Source organism: Platalea leucorodia (genome assembly GCF_965183815.1).
Source record: "Platalea leucorodia genome assembly, chromosome: W".
NCBI classification, from domain to species: Eukaryota; Metazoa; Chordata; class Aves; order Pelecaniformes; family Threskiornithidae; genus Platalea; species Platalea leucorodia.
The window spans coordinates 16,319,142-16,337,383 of NC_138859.1; the positions used below are offsets into that span (position 1 = coordinate 16,319,142).

The 18,242-nt window shown below is 62.6% G+C and overlaps 2 protein-coding genes across 2 annotated transcripts; one reads left to right on the top strand and one right to left on the bottom strand.

Annotated features, from left to right (window-relative positions):
• Positions 1 to 3,371, top strand: LOC309601681 (B-cell differentiation antigen CD72-like; the record flags this gene model as incomplete). Its single annotated transcript, XM_082334847.1, has 7 exons — positions 1 to 85; positions 171 to 260; positions 499 to 588; positions 1,133 to 1,447; positions 1,706 to 1,854; positions 2,193 to 2,344; positions 3,233 to 3,371. The coding sequence occupies 7 exons, from the start codon at positions 1 to 3 to the stop codon at positions 3,369 to 3,371; spliced, it is 1,020 nt and encodes a 339-aa protein (XP_082190973.1).
• Positions 3,372 to 5,964: 2,593 nt separating this feature from the next.
• Positions 5,965 to 17,584, bottom strand: LOC309601606 (dual specificity testis-specific protein kinase 1-like; the record flags this gene model as incomplete). The annotated part of the gene is made up of 10 exons (XM_082334708.1): positions 5,965 to 7,001; positions 7,238 to 7,388; positions 7,542 to 7,631; positions 8,083 to 8,166; positions 8,414 to 8,504; positions 8,865 to 8,947; positions 9,114 to 9,260; positions 9,487 to 9,535; positions 9,647 to 9,768; positions 17,366 to 17,584. The coding sequence occupies 10 exons, from the start codon at positions 17,582 to 17,584 to the stop codon at positions 5,965 to 5,967; spliced, it is 2,073 nt and encodes a 690-aa protein (XP_082190834.1).
• Positions 17,585 to 18,242: the final 658 nt, after the last annotated feature.

The window sequence follows — 18,242 nt, forward strand, 5'->3', positions numbered from 1 at the left end:
ATGGCCCAGAGCATGGTTTATGCTGACCTGAGGTTTGCCAAGGTGATGAGGGTCCAGAGCGCGGCCAGCCAGGCACTGGAGGCAGGTGAGAGCCCGTGGGAACGCTCCTGATGCCCCCACCATGCCCAGCCCCATGGACTCAGCCACCCTCCCCTGCCTTCCTCCAACAGCCCTTGGCATGGATGAGGCAGAGAGCCCCTATGAGAATGTGCAGCTGGCGCCAGTGGGGCAGGATGGGGACAGGGCCCAGCCCAGCCCAGGTGAGTGCCCGGCTGGAGCCCAGGGGACTCGGGGAGGTCCTGGCACGGGTAGTGGGTGGTGTTTCAGGGTGCTCTCACTCCCATCCTTGAAGAGAGGAAGTGCCTACATCGTGCCACCTGTGCCATCACACTGCCATTCTGCTGCCTGCAGGCGGGAGGTCTGGGGGCTGCCAAGGGTTTCCTGGTTTCCAGTTGGAGGTAGCAGCAGGTGATGCCCGTGGTTGGTTGTGTCTTGCAGGGTGCTGGTCCCGGTGGTGGTGCATCCCTGTGGGACTGCTGGCAACCTGCCTGCTTCTGCTGGTGGCCACTGCGGCCCTGGGGGCTTCCTGTGAGTCAGGGGGGTGGGTGCTGTCAGGGCTGGGGGTGGCTGGGCAGCACAGGGAGAGGCAGGCAGCTGGGCTAGGGTGGGCTGCGGGTGAATAAGTGGGTGAATAGAGGGATGCCCACACACATTGCTTGGGGCTAGGTCCCTCTGCCCCATCTGCCCCACACTGTCCTGTATCCCTAGCATGTCATGGGTGCCTCCTTTGCTTCCCATCACCCATCTTCCCCACCTTGTTCTCCCTTTCTGCTCCTTTCCCTTCCCTTCCAGGCCTTGCCCAGCCTCATATTGCTGCACTCTCCCTGTCCCTGCCCTTCTCTGTCTGCTCCTACACCCTGCCCTGCCTTGCCCTGCTCTCCCCTGCCAGATCCTGCCCAGGATCATACACTTCCCTGTGCTGTCTTTCCCATCCTTTCCCATCCAGCATGGACACCTCCCTGCCTTGCCCAACCCAGCCATGCCCACACTACCCCTTGAGCAGGGTCAGTCCTGTGTCCCTCTGCTTGGGCTGTCCCATCCCCATGCCCCAGCTCATCCAGACTGCCCCCAGACTGGCAGGTCACCCGCAGCCTGCAGGATGCCTCCCGCGAGCATGCGGCCGAGTCGGGCCACCTCTCGCAGGAGGTGAGTGCGCGGGAGCAGAGCCTGGAGCAGATGCAGCTGGAGCTGGCGTGGGCCAGAGCGGAGCTACAGCGAGCATGGCAGGAAGGCAACAGCAGCCGGCTGGAGCTGGGGAGCCGGGATGCCGAGCTGGCGCGCATCATGGGTGTCCTGGGGAAGATGGAGAAGGAGATGCAGGAGGTGCAGGGGAAGCTCAACAACAGTGAGAGCACTGTGGCCATCCTGCGCTCCTGCGTGGCTATAGGTAGGGCAATGGTGGACCAGGGATGGGGTGCCCCAGGGGACCCCAGCAACCCCTCAGCAGATGCAGTGCCAAGGCATGGGCACTGGCTTTTTGGCCATGTGGTGGGGACGGGGTGGTCCAAAGGATGAAGCTATGCCTGGAGCAGAGGTTGAGCCTGCGATGTCTGCTGGGGAGATGTGGGGGCTGTTCCTGGTCCAGGCTGGGCCCCCCCAGGCATCTGTGGCTGAGCAAGCACCTGAGCTGTGCCCCTGCCCCCAGACTGCTGCCCCTCAGGCTGGCTGCTGTACAGGGGCAAGTGCCTCTTCATCTCATCGGAGAAGAAGACATGGGAGGACAGCAGAGACGAGTGTGAGAAGAAATATTCTCAGCTCCTGGTCACCAAATCCTGGAGTCGCTGGACTGTGCCGGTAGGGTGCTGGGGGAGCCAAGGGCAGGAGCTGGTGCATCCAGCCCTGGGCTCCCCAGGTAGGCCAGCACCGCTCTGGGGACCCCTACCCTGCCAAAACATTGGAGGGTGCAAGGCCGATCACTGGAGCACATGGCTGGTGGTGGATGTGGGATGGAGAGGCTCTGGCACCCCTGGATGCTGCCCAGGCTGGAGCGGGGCACTGGGGCTGCTCAGCTGTCCTGCCCCATGGAGCTCTGGCCCCAGGGGCTCCTTGGGGAGACGGCTACCCCCTGCAGACACTGCAGTCCATAGATGCTGTGGAAAAGCCATGAAAAGGCCCTTTTTCCCCTTCCTCAGACCTTCCTGAAGAATGCAGACATCCCATACTGGATCGGGCTGCAGAAGAGCAGCTTCCCCTGGTACGACTACGGCTGGCTGGAGGAAGGGGACCCGGAAGGCGAGGGGGTCTCAGATGCCTGGTTCTGGATGGACGGTTCCCTTTATGAAAGGTACCTGGTGGCACAGCCTCTTGCCAAAACCCCGTCTCCTCCAGCATGTCTTTAGGTAGCATTTTAAATCCCAATAGTACCCAGTCCCAAGAACTGGGCAACAAAGAGCATCAAAGCAGCTGAGGCCGAAGGGAGGCAGGTGCAGCAGTGTGATGAGATGCTCGAAGGCCATGCAAAAGGACAGTCAAGCCTGGGGGGGGGGGGGGCATGTGCAGAGCTTGCACAAGCAGGAAGCAGTGAGAAGGGTCACCCTAGCCCCCTTCATCCACGTGCCACCCCGATCCCTCCTCGAGGGGAAATCAAGCCTTCCCGCCCACAGAGGGTCCTGGGCTCCTCCCCGCCATGTGCACCCTCTCCCCGGCTCGCCACCACTTCCTCTTGCGGTGCCTGAGAGCAGTGAGGAGGAACAGACCTATCATCTGGCCTGGGTGCTGGGTACCCAGCCCCTGCTCGCTGCCTGCTCCTCCATCCTCAGCCCCACAGCCCAGAGCAGCACTGCAGCTGCCGGATGGGCAGCTCCTCCAGCCATCCACGTGCCCTCGGGGAGGACTGGGCTCTCCCCACCACCGGGTGCTGCAGGGATGAAATATCCCCCAGCTGCAAGGCTGAGATTCAAGCAGGGGGGAGGCTAAAGGGAGTCATAAGTAATGCAAACCTCAGGCAGAGGGGTTTCTCAGCCTGCCCGAGGGAGGACAGGGACATCGGCTGAGGCTTCAGCCTGTAAAATCAGTAGGGGAGGACTGGGGGATCCCCCCTTTGCAGCATTCAACCCCTGCCCAGCGAGCATGCAAGAGGGAACCTGTAGGTGGCCCAGGCTGCCTACAGCCCTCAGCAGGGGATAGTGGATAGTGCGGTGGCAGCCCCCTGATGTGCCATTTCTCCATCCAGGCCATGGCAGTCAAAGTTGAATGGGTCCTGTGCCATAATAAGCCGCGGGAACATCAAACCCACCCAGTGCGCCGGTCCTGATGACCTGCACCTCTGGACCTGCGAGAAGGCGGCAGGGCCAAGCTCCCCTTTCATATGACGATGGCTGCTGGCCCTGGCACCGCTGCGGTGAGTGTGCCCATGCCAGGCTCTGCCGTGCCCTGGGGTGCGTGGGGCCCATGGGGTGTGCGTGGAGGAAAGCAGGGAGCTTGAGCCTCTGCGTGAGGCATGTTGACCCCTGGCTTGGCAGGAAAGGGAGAAGGATGCAGGCACATCCCATGCTGGATGGAGCCTGCCTCCATCCCTTTGCTGCCACAGCAGCCCCTGGTCTGCGGTAGCTCAAGAGACAACCCCCCCCCCCAAGCTGTGGGGCAGCAAAGGGGCAAGATGGGGAAACCCCTTTGCAAGCTGCCTTCCCAGTCTCACTGCATGCAGGGGAGGCTGGGCAGCACCTCACCCTCACCCTCTGCCTTCCTTTGCAGCACCCGCACCCCATGCTGCCTCTGTTTCAGCCTTGCTGAACCCCTGCCTGGGATGTCCCATCCCCTTCCCTCTTGCAGACCCCTGCCCAGGGGCCACCCAGGTCCTTCCTGCATGCTCCCCTGGCCACAGTGATGCTCGGTGGCGGTGGCAGTGACTGTTTCCCCCCAGCTGACATGCTTCAGCAGAGTGGTATGGGACCCACAGCTCAGCCCCACACCTGCACAGGGTACAGGGTCTTCCTGAGCACAGGGGCTGGCGCACCATGGCTGCAGAGTGGAGCGAGCTCTGATGCTCAGCACTGCAGCTGTGCAACAGCCCCAGCATGGAGCGAGCTGTGGTGCAGGGATGCAAGGATGTGGGAGCAGGGGATGGCACAGCCCCACACCTGGCCAGGTCCCCTCCCCATGGCAGGGACTTTCTGCCTGGCCCCATCCCAGGAGCAGCTTGGCCCCAGCTTTCAGGCAACCCAGCAAGCAACAGCCTTGGCAAAGGAGAGAAGCTGCACCTGAACTGGCCGGTGCCTGTGCTGGCAGTTGAGGTGTTTTTGCTAATTAGGAAGTAGAGCAGTGACCTTTAGGATTGTACTATGTGACAGTGCCTTTCAAAAGCAAAAGCAACTCTGGCACTTGCAGCGGACAGATGCTTTGCAAGACAAATCATCAGGACTTTAAATAGTTACTACACACGTGCACGTGCAAAGATTAAGCAAAATAGCCCTAATGTAACACTGCAGCCAGGCAAGAGCAGAGGAAGTAATGTTCAACCAGGTGAAGATGTTCTCAGTTTATTATGGGGTTGTGCATGCCATATATAGTTGATTAATTGCTATGTGAATTAGCTTGCTTGAAGAGCAAAAGGGTGTTAAAGGCAGGTGTTTTGGAGGTGGCACGTGTCACTGTCTTGTCCGCTGGCTGAACCCACTTTGTAACAATAAAGAGACACAGCTTGTCTGCTCTTTGCTTTCTTGTGTACCACCACAAACATGGACTCAAGGGCACGAACCCAATGAACCTAAATAATAAATGGGAATTTGACTGAAGCAATTTCAACAGAAATGGTCAATTTGGGGGCATTAAGACCTGGGGCTGAGCCAGGCTGGCTCATGGTCCCCAAGAGGGGACCCCAGAAGCCCTGGGCAAGCCTGTGCCACCTTCTGGGGTGGGGCTCCCCTCCCCATCCAACATGCATCTGAGAGACAGAAGCAGCAGCCCGGGTTGCTGGGACATTCAGGTTTTATTGAACACTTTTAAATAAGCTGGGTATATATTACTAGGAATTATTATTAATAATAATATAAAACACAAGAGTTTTGCATTCACCAGTGCATTGTGTGGAGGGGAGGAAAGCCGGTTCCCACCCTTGCCAGGGGCCGGGCAGCCCGGCCATGCTGTCCACTGGCCCCTTCCCCCCCAGCCATCTGGGAGGCTCTGGGGTGGGTCGTTGGGCAGGATGGCACCCCAGCCCCTCTGCCAGCACCCCGCTCCTGACCCCGTGCCAGGAGGACACAGGGCACTGTGACGGCTCAGCAATCAGCCCTCATCATTGGGCAGGCAGGGGGCAACCCCAGCACTGGCAATCCTCCCTGGGCACTGCCCCATGGGTATTGCCCCTTTCCCAGTCCCCTGCACGCCTTTCCCCATGTCAGGGACTGGGTGTGCTCCCCATGCTTGTGAGGAAGCATGGGGACACCCACCAGCCCCACAGGGTCCCCCAACACACACATACGCACACTGACCCCTCTGCCCCCAGCCCAGCCGCACTCACCCCCTGGCCTGGGGGGGCCACGGGGGGCTCCTAGCTCATTGCACACCCCTTGGCAAGAGCCTGCGGAGGGGTGAGCCCTTGGGGAAGGGGGGGTCCCGCATCCAGGGCTTGAGCCCTGGGGGCCCTGCGGGGGACCAGCCCTGCTGCCCAGGGCAGTGCTGGAGTGTGCCCGGGGCAGGGGTGTTATTGCACTTCAGTCCCTGGCAGGGACCCAGCCCACCCCTGGGGCTCCCTGCAGACCTCTGAGGACGATCCTGGCAGGAGGGGCGCCTGAGCAGCATCATGGTGGCCACGGCACGGGGCACCACAGCTACCAAGTGCTGAGCAAGCGAGGACAGACTGCAGGGATGCACCAGGCTCCTGCACCTGCCCAGTGCTGCATCCGTGAGGGGGTCCGAGGGGCGGCCAGATGCAGCCCTGCTCCCCAGGGGTCCCCAGCACTAGGACTATGCCTCTGGCAGCTTCAAGCTGGGCTCTGCCAGCACTGGCCCTGGGGCTTTCTGGTGGCAGCCCCGGTCATGGCAGAGGAGGCTCTTGGCCTCGCAGTTGAGGTTCTGGTAGTGGGGCGGGTTGGGTGTCAGCCGGTGGCAGATGGAGGCCAAGCTGAAGCTGAAGGGACCTAGGCAGCAGTCGGGGCAGGGCAGCACCTCGTTCTGCTCCAGCACAGTGCCGGAGCCATGCCCGGTCAGCATGGCTGTGCGCTCCATCTGCTCCAGCGCTGCTGTGCAGGGGATGCTGAGCTCAGAGAAGCCGCGCTCCAGCCCGCTGCCCCAAGCCAGGGGTTTGCTCACCGCCACGTGGTTGTTGTTGAAGAGGAGCCCGTTGGGGGCTCGCGGCTCTGGCTGCCAGGTTTGGGCACCCGAGGCTGCTGTGCGGATGAAGTTGCTGTTGGGGGGTGGCGGAGGGGGCTGCGGCAGCTCGGGCCTGTCGGGGCCGCAGTCCATCCACTCCTCTGCCCCGGGGATGGGGGTAGAGGCTTGTCCCCAAGCCAGAGGGAGGAGGAGGGCAGGTGGCTGGGGGTTGCCGGTGGGATGGGGGGACCCTACGTCCAGCGCCAGGCCCCCTTGGTGGGGCAGCTCAGGGGAGTCAGGCAGTGAGTAGCACTTGCAGGGGGTGGCAGCAGGGGCCAAGAAGTCACACTGCACCTCCACAGTGGGCTCAGGTGTTACGGGGGTGCTGAGCTGGAGCGGGGCAGGGGGCGGCAGGTCAAAGGTGAGCGAGATGACCGACTTGCTTGGCGTGTCGAAGAGCTTGATCTTCCCTCCCTTCAGGTCCTCACGTTGGGAGAAGGGGTTGACGCGGGGCAGCGGCTCCTTGGTCCTGGCCCTGCTGTAAGGCTCCAGCGGCCGCAGTAGGGTGGGCAATTTGGGGGGGAACATGTCGGACTGGCTGCAGGACAGGCACTGGTCCGGCTGCAGGTGCTGTGTCCCCAGCTCGTGCAGGGGCAACTGCTCAGCGTGGCTGGCTGCCCTCCCGCCTACCCCTGGGCACAGGCACAGGAGCGGGTTACCAGCTGCCAGCAGCTACTGGCACAGGGTGCCATGGGGTGCCAGGCACCCAACAACCCAGAGGCGCACCCCGGGGGGGGGAAACAGCAATCGACTCCATCCTGCAGAACTCGTGCAACCCCTTCCCTGATGGCTGCCGGGGTAGGATGGGACACCCCACAGCCCCCCTCCTTGCACACCCCTATGGCCTGCCCTCGGGGTGCCCACGTACCATTGAGCATGGCCGCCGTCCCAGGAACGGGCAGGCTCTCTCTGCCGCTGAAGAGGGTGGCCCCAGTGCCCTCGGCACCCGGCTGGTGCTGCAGGATGCCCTCCAGGCACTGTGTGATTTCCAGGAATGAGGGGCGGGAGGTGGGCTCCATCTGCGGGCAGGAGGGGTTCCCTGTGAGATCTGCAGCCCCCCCCAGCACCCCAGGGCACCCTGCCCAGCAAAGGCAGCTCCCTGCCTCTCCCCCTGTGCAGGCAAGGCTGCCTGTCCTGCCCAGCTGCCCTGGCAGCAGAGATGGGAGGCTCACACTGCAGCAGTGGAAAGCGAGCTGGAGGAAGGCCGCTGGGCAGTCAGTTCCCACCATGGTACGGAAAGTGGTGACGTCCAGGCCAAAACCCTGCGCCAGGGAAAGGAGGAAGAGTGAGGCCAGGTCCCCTGGGGCACCACATAGCCCAGGGGACCCAGGGTGGCCTGGCCTCCCCCACCTGCTGCACTGACTGCATGTCACCCAGGGCTGCAGACCTGGCAGCACCCCAAGTTGGGTCAAGGCTGGGGGATGCTGGGACACAGATCCCTCCTGCTCTCTGCCTGAATTCAACCGTCCCCTTCTCCCACCCGGGCTGACTCTGGGCTCCGAGGATAAGTTATCATTAGAGAGCATCCCTCCCTGGGCATCAGCACCTGCTGCCAGGAGACATTTGGGACACAGCACCCCTGCCCCGAGACATGGGGCAGTTCCTGCACATGGGGCTCTGCCCTGCGCAGGAGGATGGTCCCCCTAGTTCGGTGAAGTGGCCCCAGCCGCGGTGCCGCTGCCTGCTGCCCTCCCTCCCCATCCCAGGAGTCACCTCGGTGCGGGGCAGGTAGTCGGGGTCAGCGGGGACGCGAGCAATGGTCTCGCACAGGATGATGCCGTACGCGAACACATCAGCCTGCAGAGAGTAGGGAGTCACTGGGGGGGTGGCCCTGCAGCCCCAAGGTGACATGCCCACCCTTCTGTAAACCCATAGCCCCCCTCCTCCCCATGAAGCCACACCGGGGGCCCTGCAACCTTGCTCCTGAGGGATGCCCAGTTCCTTCCCTCTGTGTGCCTGACTGCCCCCAGGGCTGCAAATCCTTCAAACCGCCAGTGGCACAAGCCTGGATAAAGCCCCGCACACAGCAGCCACAGCGCATTACCTTCTCGTTGTAGATCTCCCCTCGCAGCACCTCAGGCGCCATCCAGTATGGGGAGCCCACCACGGCCAGCGGCTCCTTCTCGCTGCCCTCGCTGGGGGATGTGGCGGGACGTCAGGGGCTGCCTGCAGGCCCCTGCCCCTGTCCCACCTCCCATCCTCCTGCTGGGGCAGCCCGAATCACCATCTCCATCTCCCTTCCTGGGCCAACCCTCCTCCATGCACCCCACGAACTCATATCTCCCCACCCACACCATCCCTTTCTCCATCCCCTCCTAGCCAGCCCCAAATGTGTCCATCTGTCCAATGAGTCCCCACCGATGAGGACCACCCCCACTGTTCCTAATCCCTGCCCTTCTAGCTGCACCCCAAAGTCCATCCCTCCCCAGCTCCTGCTCCAAGTGGGCTGTAAACCCCCCACTCCAAAGATGGATGGGTGGATGCTGCCCACGCACCTGTAGATGGGGATCTTCTCTGCCAAGCCGAAGTCACCCACCACAGCCGTGTAGCCATTGGCCTCGCAGCGCACCAAGCAGTTCTGGGGGCACAGGAGGACTCCTGTCACACCACCCGTGCCAGCCCTGCCTCGTCAGCCACTGCTCCTGGGATGCCCTGGGCACAGCGCAGCCTCCTGCTCCTCGGCCAGCTGTGCCCAGGCAGCAATGTGTGTGTGGGACAACGAGGGCAGCGAAAATGCCCTGTACCTTGGAGGTGAGGTCACGGTGGAAAATGCCCTTGGAGTGCAGGTAGTGCAGGCCACGGGCGATGTCGAGGGCCAGCTTGACACGCATGGACCAGGAGAGGGGCACAGGGCTGTCCAGCAGCTGCTCTAGATTCCCACCGTTGATGTACTGATGGGAAGAGCCAGGCCACTGCATCACTGCCCCCCCCCATAAAGCTGGATCCCCATCTCTCACCCCAACGCATCTTCCAACCACCTCATGGCACAGCCCCCCAGCATACCTTGCCCTGCACACATACCACTGGCTGAGAAAGTGTCCCCATAGCCATTGCTGTCCCCTCCCCAGGCCCTGCCCACAGGATCCCCAAGACTCATGGCTGTCACCCCACTCTCACCTCCGTCAGCGCGTGCAGCTGTCCTTGGTGCACACACACCCCCATGAACCTGTGAGACAGAGGGGACCTGAAGATGGCTGTGGTGGGGCCCAGCCCTAGGAGCTTGCCCAGCCCCAGTAGCAGCTCCGACTGGGGATGGCAGTGGGGGAGCAGGTCCTACCTGAGGATGTTGGGGTGCGAGAGGCGGTTCATCAGCTGCACCTCCCGCAGCATGTTGCTCCGGTTGCTGGTCAGCTTGTTCATCTTCAGCACCATGATCTGTCCAGACTGGCGGTGCTGCACCTGGAGGGGAGTACAGGGGTGGCTGAGCCCCGTGTCTCCACAGACCCCCCCAGATGCCAGCCTGCACCTGGTGCCCACCCCCAGCCCTAGAGGTTGGAGCTAAGCACCCCACACGTCCAAGGCATGGGGCACCTCAGGGACTGCTAGGGTTAGTGGGGGGCTCTCCCAGCACAGCAGCACCCCAAGGACCCCCAATGCTGACGACGCACAACCCCATCCTCCCCAGGGCATCCTGCTTGTCGCGCTCCCTCCACCACACTACACTGCTCAGCCCACCCAGAGAAGCAATGGCAGCTCCTGCAAGCTGTGACCCTAACCCTGCTGCAAAGACAGGCAGGTGCAGGATTGGGGTGCACCAGGGAGAGCTTTTTCAGGTCAGTATCACCCAGCTAGACCCCACCAGCATGGGGTGGAGGACAGAAGGGGCACATTGCCCCCGAACCAGGCCCGGGGGTGGCCAACACTGCCCTGGCACATGACCCCAGCCCCATGGGCCATGGCGCTCAAACAAGGCTGTATATTTAGCCGTCCCCAACCCGACACTGCCATGTGAGCTGGGGGCCTGGCCCCCCGCCAGGAACGGCAGCTGGGAGTGCAGCCAAGCACGGACACCCCTGTCCTCTGGCAGTCCCTGGCGAGTGCAGGGCGAGGGACAGACACGGGATCCCCTGCCTCAGCACCATGTCAGGGGGCTGAGCTGGTGCTGGGGGTCCCCTCCTGAGCAGGCATTGGTGGTGGGATGGGACCCTCCCGGAGCAGCAACTGAGGGGGAAGACACCCTGACAGGTCCCAGCTGCGTCCTGGCACACATCAAGCCATGCATGGAGGTGCAGGCATTCCTAGGCGCTGCTGTCAGCTCCCTGCTCTTCTCCTTTTTAGTCGATGCTGGTTGAAGCTGCTATGCTGGTGCCAGCCCCTGGCCCGCCCCACACCCCCACGCCCCAGGGATCGCCTCCCCAGGCAAAACACAGAGGGCTGGCTAGAGGCAGGGTCCTCAGTGCCCCCCATCCTGCTCTCAGCTTGGCCCCTGTCCCCGTCACAGCAGGGGGAGGCTAATGTGCTGGGCCCTCCAGGGCTCTCTTCCCACCCCACAGCAGGCATCGCTTCAGGGAGCATCCTGGGATGCACGCTGAGATGGGGACCTGTCCAGTGCCCAATACCCAGGGGATGGGCAACAGCTCCCTGCCACCAAAGGGCCTGGGGGGAAATTAGGTCTTTATGACGATCCTTCTTCATGTCTGGATGCACCAAGGCCAAACCAGCCCCAGGCAGAGTGGAAGCGAGAGGCAATAGCCCGGCCAACCCCTCCATGCCACCACCAGCTCATTAAGTTCATGGAGAGGCTCTGAATAATTCAGCAGCCACCTGCCCATGGGCACCCCACTCTGGTTACACCTGCGTCACCTCCCAACCAGCTCCAGCCAGCCTGCTGGGACCCCCGGCCTGCCTCTTCCTCACTGAGCACCGGACAAAGTGCCTGGGCTCGGGGAGACCCTGTCCCAGGGCGACGGTGCAGTCCCTGATGCAGGGAGCACACTCTTCCAGCCCTGTGCGCACCCAGGGCGCCCCATCTAATGGCACCCCAGGTCCTCCCTATGCCCACCATCCAGCTCACCCCACCCCATCACTTGCAGCACTTGGCACCACTGTCAGTCCCATCCCCAGGCCCACACCTGCACCAGTGGACGGGGCAAGGGGCACCCCCACACCATCTCCACCATCCCTGCTTTCCCTCTGCCCCATCCCTGCACGCGGGGCAGCTGGAGGCAGCACCAGTCACAGAAACGGGGCTCCCAGACTGGCCCCAGTGGCTGTGCATGCTTTAAGGAGGGGACCTGCCTAGCCAAAGCAGGGTGGGCAGGGTCTCCCTTGGCCCCTCCAGCTCCCTGCAGAGCCCCAGCCCAGGCCAGAACCTGCCCGGGAGCACCCCACTGCTGTCCCCGCAGATGAAGCCAGCAGGACCCCTCAGCCCCGCCAAGCCCCCAGTGCTGGGTGCTGCCCAGCAAAGCCCAGCGCTCCTGACCTGGCTCGCCCAGTGGCAGCGCTGCCTTCCCATGCTGTGTGGGGCTGGCAGGACTGGCTCAATTGGTTTGGCTAGCAACGGCAGCTGCCAGGCGCCAGAACCTGGCTCAATGGTGCAGGCAGGCTCAGCCCCACCAGGATGGCTGCAGGCGGTGAATCTCCAGCGCCACATGCCCACGATGGGAATGCCAGGCGGCACGTACAGTGCTGGCACTTGGTGACCATGCACTGTGGGGCTGGCCGGGTCCCCGCCAGCAGCAGTGTCCCTGCATCAGGGAACAGCTCCCAGCGGGCATCGGCTCAGTCCCACATAGCTGGGATGTTCCAGCGGCTTAATTCCTCATTAATAAGCCTCCTGCCATTGCAATAGGCTGGGTCAGGTCCAAGTACAGCTGTATGATGTCTAACGCCTTAATCCTGGAGGAGAGGCAGCTTGGGGGAGGGAAGGTCTGGTAAAAGTCCCTTCCCTGGGATTTCTCCCAGGGACCCCAGGAGCCCCCAGCCGGCACAGCGCTGCCCTGGCGCCCTGCTCCAGGACTCCGTCCCCAGGGGCAGGGAGGGCTCCAGGGGCTCCCAGGACAGCCCCAGCCCCACGCACACAGAGCATGGCCTCCTCAAGGGTGTCCAGCGCCCTGAGCTCGTTTGTGAGGCACCGTCCTGCCGTCTCCCCTGCACGCTCTGTGGCTCAAGGCCAGCCCCTGCCCGGGTCGGCAGGGAAGGGGTTACACTCCCCTGGGCTCCCTGCGGCCTCCCACATGTGATACCCTAGCTGGGGTATCATGTACATAGATGTAGAGTGCTCACAGTCACTGCATGCACCCACACATAGCGCACACATGGTGCATGCATATGCAGAATGTACCACGCAAACCGACATGCTGTTGTAAATAGTTTCTAAAGCTAAGCAGAAACAGTAATTTTCCAATTAGCAAAACTACTAACCACTTGTGCCTTGGGAAAGGAATTTGGAAGGGAGCTAAAAGATAGGAAAGTGTTTGTATAAGTAACGAACTGTGGAAAACTAACAGCTCTAGCCTTGAAGAAGAGCTAACAAGCTGATAAAAGGGAACATCTTGGCACCAAAGACCGGACAGTGGCCAGAGAAGCCTGAAGTTTGATAGAACTGCAGAAACTGGGTGAAAGGTAAATGCGGCGAGGGGAGATCGTGACCACCGACTCAATTCAGGACTGAAAAGACTTGTCCCCCCACACCTGAAAGGAGCATGCGTGCTAATTTACATAGCAAGCGAGGCTAATTTAAATACAGTAAACCAATAGTGTATGAAATGTTAATCACTAACCAATAAGTGTAAATTTAGGCGGGTTTATACTAATCATGTAACCTGATAAATATGCTGTAGTTTTGTTTGACGGTATGCACGTTAGGTGAAGATATCCCCCATGCATCCAGTACTGCAATAAAGAATGACTGCTTTCTAAATGCCAAATTGGTGTTAGAAAGTTTTTGGACAGGTTTGCGGTAACACATGCGCTGGCCAGTTTACCCAGTCCGGCCAGGTGCTAGCACCAGCCCAGCGCCCCGGCCACCCTGCTCCGGAAGCAGACGTAGCAGAGGAGGGAGCAAGCCACGACCCCAGGCGGGACACAGCCCCGTGCTAAGGGGGTTTCCTTCCCTGCCGCCGTCCGGGGAAGGGAACGGGCAGCAGAGCCTCCCTGGGCAGGACCGCATTCCCCCTCGCCTCTCCACGCTCTGGCATGGTGCCCAGGAATCCCAGCGCATTCTCCGGAGCTGAGTTCAGCCGGGCAGCCGCGCCGGGGTGCGGGGGGAGGGGCAAAGCCGCCGGCCCCCACCCAGGAGCCAAGCGAGCCCTCGCCCCTCGCCGATGCCCCCCAGCACTCTGCACGGCCCCTCCGTCGGGCGCCTCGTGGGGGTATCGCAACCGAGCCGGGGTGCTGCAGCGTGTCGGTCCCCATCCCATCTGTTGCCAGCATGCAGGGCTGGGGGATGGGATGGGGCTGGCTGTGGCCCCAGCCTGGGCACAAGGGATCTGAGCTCTTTTAACAGCAGAATTAGAGTCTTATTTAAAGAGCATGCTAATCAGAGCGAGCAGACGGCCTGCTCCCTCCCCGCAGCCTGCACTTAGGTCTAGACACAGGCCAACCCCCCCACCTGCCACTCCCCCCCCCCCGGGGGTCTCAGCAGCCAGCCCCCCCTGCACCAGGGCCAGACTCACATATCGCCCTACTCAGCACACGTCCTCTTGCCCCAGCTCAGTGCAGGCAAGGCACAGTCACGCAGGGACATCATCTTGCACCCCTCACCCCTGGGGAGCCCAGTGGGGAAAAACAGGAGGGCAGGTAAGGGAGCTAGCAACACCACTGGTAATCCCAGAGCCGCCCGCAATGGCTGCATCTGAGCTCATGGGAATCCCAGTAGCGCAACAGGTCTTTTACTAGGCAGGACTGGAAAACCTGCTCATCACAGAAAAAGCAGAATCAGTTAAGACAGACTTCCTCCAGGGAAGCGAAAGGAGCAGGGCCCATAGCACCTGCTCCCGACAAACACTCGAGCATCAGTAGCCCTCACCTCCTGTACTCTCAGGAGCGGCACTGTGGGCACAGCAGGAGCCAGGTCAGTGCTGGCGTCGCACTGTGGTGGCAGGGCATCGCCAGCCCTCACTGGCAAGCCCGGAGCACACCCCGTGACAGCGCAGGAGAGATGCCAGTGGATCCTGGGCTAGTCAGCACAATGCATTTCCAGTGCCAGGGCTCCCGAGTGGTGACAGCGGGGCCAGGGCTGCTCCCGGCCTCATCGCGGCTGGCTGACCTCAGCAAATTCACTTCCTCCCCAGCTGCCTTAGTTTCCCCATTCGTGCTGTCACGCTGCCCCACCCTCCTTTGTAAAACAAGGCAAGGTCCGCTGATGAAGAGCAGCAGATAAGAGGGAGGGAGTTGTGTCATTAGTTGCACTGGTAAATTGGGAGTAAATGCAAAATCTCAAAAGTTGGCTAGGAAGTGAGCAGAGATGGGTGGGCAGCAGCGCAGGGAGCTGCTAATCCCGCCCCTGCACCATGGAAATAGGGCACTGGGATGAGCACACTGAGGGGCTGCGCCCTGGGAAGCGGTGTCTCTGGGAGGATGTGTGACAGCGGGGCATAAGGGGCAGAGCTGGATAAGCGAAGACTTCTCGATACAGCCCCTGGGAGAGCGAAGCTAGGATACTGCCCACAGCCCCCGCGTCTGCTGCAGACCGCACACAGGAAAGTAAGAGATGGATTTGGGGAAGAGATGCAACAGTGGTTTAAGGGCTAGAGAAAATGTCTGGCACAAACACACCTGGCTCAATCTGCTCAGTCTATCGGAGATGGAGAGGCAGCTTGCTGCAGTGTCCATGTACCCAAGAAAATGGGTGGGTCTGGTACCTCTGAAATCGTGCAGGGAAAGGCAATGGGAACCAGCTGCTCCAGAGGGAAACAGCCCAGCTCTACAGCACAGCGGGGGATTGGCAGGGAACAACCCCCATGGAAAAGGGCAGCTTTCCATCACTGATGTCTCCTGTCCACTCTGGACAGCCTTCCCAAGAGAAGTGCTTGGCTGGAGCGGGCTAAGGCTCAACCCAGGGGCGAGCTTGGGACACCAGGGCTCAGATGCTGAGCCCTTTGGCTTTAATGCTGGTACCCCAGCACCCCGCCTGGCCCTGGCTCGGCTGTGCACCAGAGCTGAGCTACCTGGGTAGGGACACAGATGTCCAGGTCCCCTCCCTGTCCCCCATGCCCACTAAGGCTGGAATGAGGCAGGACCCAGCAGCCACATGGAGGAGGGAGCCGCAAGTGCCCATGGCCATGGAAAGCACAGCAGGAACAAGGGAGGTGGGAGGAAAACGGGTCCTGCGCTGCCCTGCCAAGCTACATCCTCCTCACAAGCTCAGGCAGCCAAACCCCAGCTCAGATCCCAGGCCTGCCCCTCCATCTTGCTGAGATCTTGGACTCAACCCACTACATGAGCACAAAGCCCCATCTGGCCCCCTCCTGCCCCTGCCTCTCCGGCATGCACACACGTCAGCTCCTGCCACCTGATCCCGCTCCCACCCCCCAAGCTCCACTGCTCCCCCAAATCCTACATGCAAGTGGCCCCACAAGAACATGAACAATGGGTGGGAGAAGGAGCATTTTGTGGCTCCTGCAGGGCCTGGGGAAGCAGAAACAGTGAGGTAAGGAGAGACCGTGGCCTGGCCAAGACATGGGAGCATCCGTTATTAAAGAGCCGTATCCATGCCGGACATCATTATTAAATGCCTCCCTCTGCTCCAAGGTGCTGCTGCAAGCTCCAAGCCAGAGATCAATAGCAGGAACCCGGCCAGCAGAGGCCACAGCTCCGCAGGGGCAGGAGGGAGCACGGAGGAGAGGGACCCCTCTGCATGCCTGCCACAGCCCCTCAGAGGACACCTCTCCCATGGCTGCAGAGGAGCTGGGTCTCGGGGTCTCCTTGCTGAGTGGGGAACGGCACCAGGGCTGGGAAGGGGCTCCAGGTTCCTGCCAGGACACAGCTGCCCAGCCATGCTGCACATGGGAGCATGGTCCCACACAGGGGACACAGCACAGCGCTGCCTGGGACCTCAGCGACTGTGGTGGGAGGTGGTGGGGGTCCTGCCCAGCCCAAAGCTGCTCTTTGAGGGGGACAAAGCCACTAGAAGCACAGCTTCAATACTTGCCCGATGGTTTGCAGCACCTTGAGCAATGCCAAGGACAAAAACAACACATGCACATACCTCCCCTCGGACAGGGAGCGACAGCGGGGCAGGGCACAGCCCCTCGTGCCCCAGCAGTAGCATGTGGGCTGGCAGGGTACCACCACCACACACCTCTGCTGCACTGTCGGGACCCTGAGCTCCCCATCAGCACCCATGCACCCCTAACCAGGGTGCGGGCCACACACGGGCATCCCTGCTCCGGCAGTCCCAGAGAGGACAGGGGACAAAGGTGCCTCTGGGGTCCCAGCTGGGGGCCAGCCCCCGCACTGCTCTACAGCATCACACCCCTCTCCCAGACCCAGTCACCTTCAGGAGGCTCCCGTGAGGCGCCCCACACATCTATCTGCCCAGCGCAGGCTGGAGCAGGCCCAACAACGCTGGAAACCACCTCGGACCGGCTGCAAACACTGCCTGCATCCCCTGCCACAGGCACACCCTAGGCCTGGCGGAGTCGGGGCTCCAGGCTTTTGACAGGGGTCCCCGGGGCTGGGCTGCCCCCCACCCCACCGGCGCCCCGCCCCCCCCACGCGGCCCCGCTGCGACCCACGCCGCATCGCTTCGGAGCGCTCAGCCTTCCCGGGCTGTAAACAAAACCGACGCTCCCCTCCCCTTGTACGGAGGGATGGAGGAACGACACCCCCGGCGGGGACGGGGCTCCCCGGCACCCCAGGTCCTCGCCGCACGGCACCGCCTCGCCCCCCCCCCCCCCCCCCAACCTCGCCCAGCTGCCGGGGCTGGAGGCCCAAACCCCCCCGCACTCCACGAGGGCCTGGCCAGGGCTGCGTGGGAGCCGCGCTCCCCGGGGGATGCCCAAATCCGCCGGGATGCCTCGGGGACCGCCATTCCCGCTCCTGCCCCGCACACCTTGAAGACCTCGGAGAAGAAGCCGGCCCCGATTTTCTCGCAGTAGAAGTCGTCGATGCGCGCCAGGGTGGAGACAGCGCTGCGCAGCGCCCGGTACGAGGAGGGCCGCAGCCTCCCGCAGCCCGGCCAGGGCCCCGCAGCCTCCCCCTCGCTCTCCCCGGGCCGCCGCAGCAGCTTCTCCCACTCCATGTCGGTCCCGCCGAACACACCCAGCGCCATTCACATCCCCGGCCGGGGCGCCGCTGCGCCCCCCGCCGGGCATTGCTAGCGGCGGCGGCGCGGGGCTGGCGGCGCGGCGGAGCGCGCGGAGCTCATGGCCCGGCAGCGGCGCGGCGAAGCCCCAACCCCCGCCGCGGTCCGGAGCTGCGCCTCCGCCACTCCGAGCACTGGCACCGGCGGGACGGAGACAGCCCTTTTAACTCCTTGGGACCCGCCACCGCCGAGCCCTGCTGGAGCACCGGCGGGCAGCAGGGAACCCGCACGCCCTGATGTCCGCATGCACCAGCCCCGGCCCCTGTGGAGGGTCCGTGGGTGCCGAGCTGCCATCTCTGTGCATGCCTGCATGGGCTATGGGACCCTGAGCTCCCGGTGCACGGCTTGGACACACCCCATGGACACAGTACTCAACCTCCCCTACTCTGGGCCCTGCCTGGATGCACCTTGTAGATGTGGGACTCTCTCCCCATAGCACCCAGTCCCTGAGCGGATGGGCCAAGGGCATGGGGATCTGATCTCCCCATATATCCAGCCCCACCTCATATGGGGTCATGGGTCCAACTCCCCCATACAACCAGCCACTGCCAGGATGGGCCCCATTGGTACAGGCTCGGATCTCCTCACAGCCATCGCCAGGCTGGCTGGATGCTGTGGATATGGG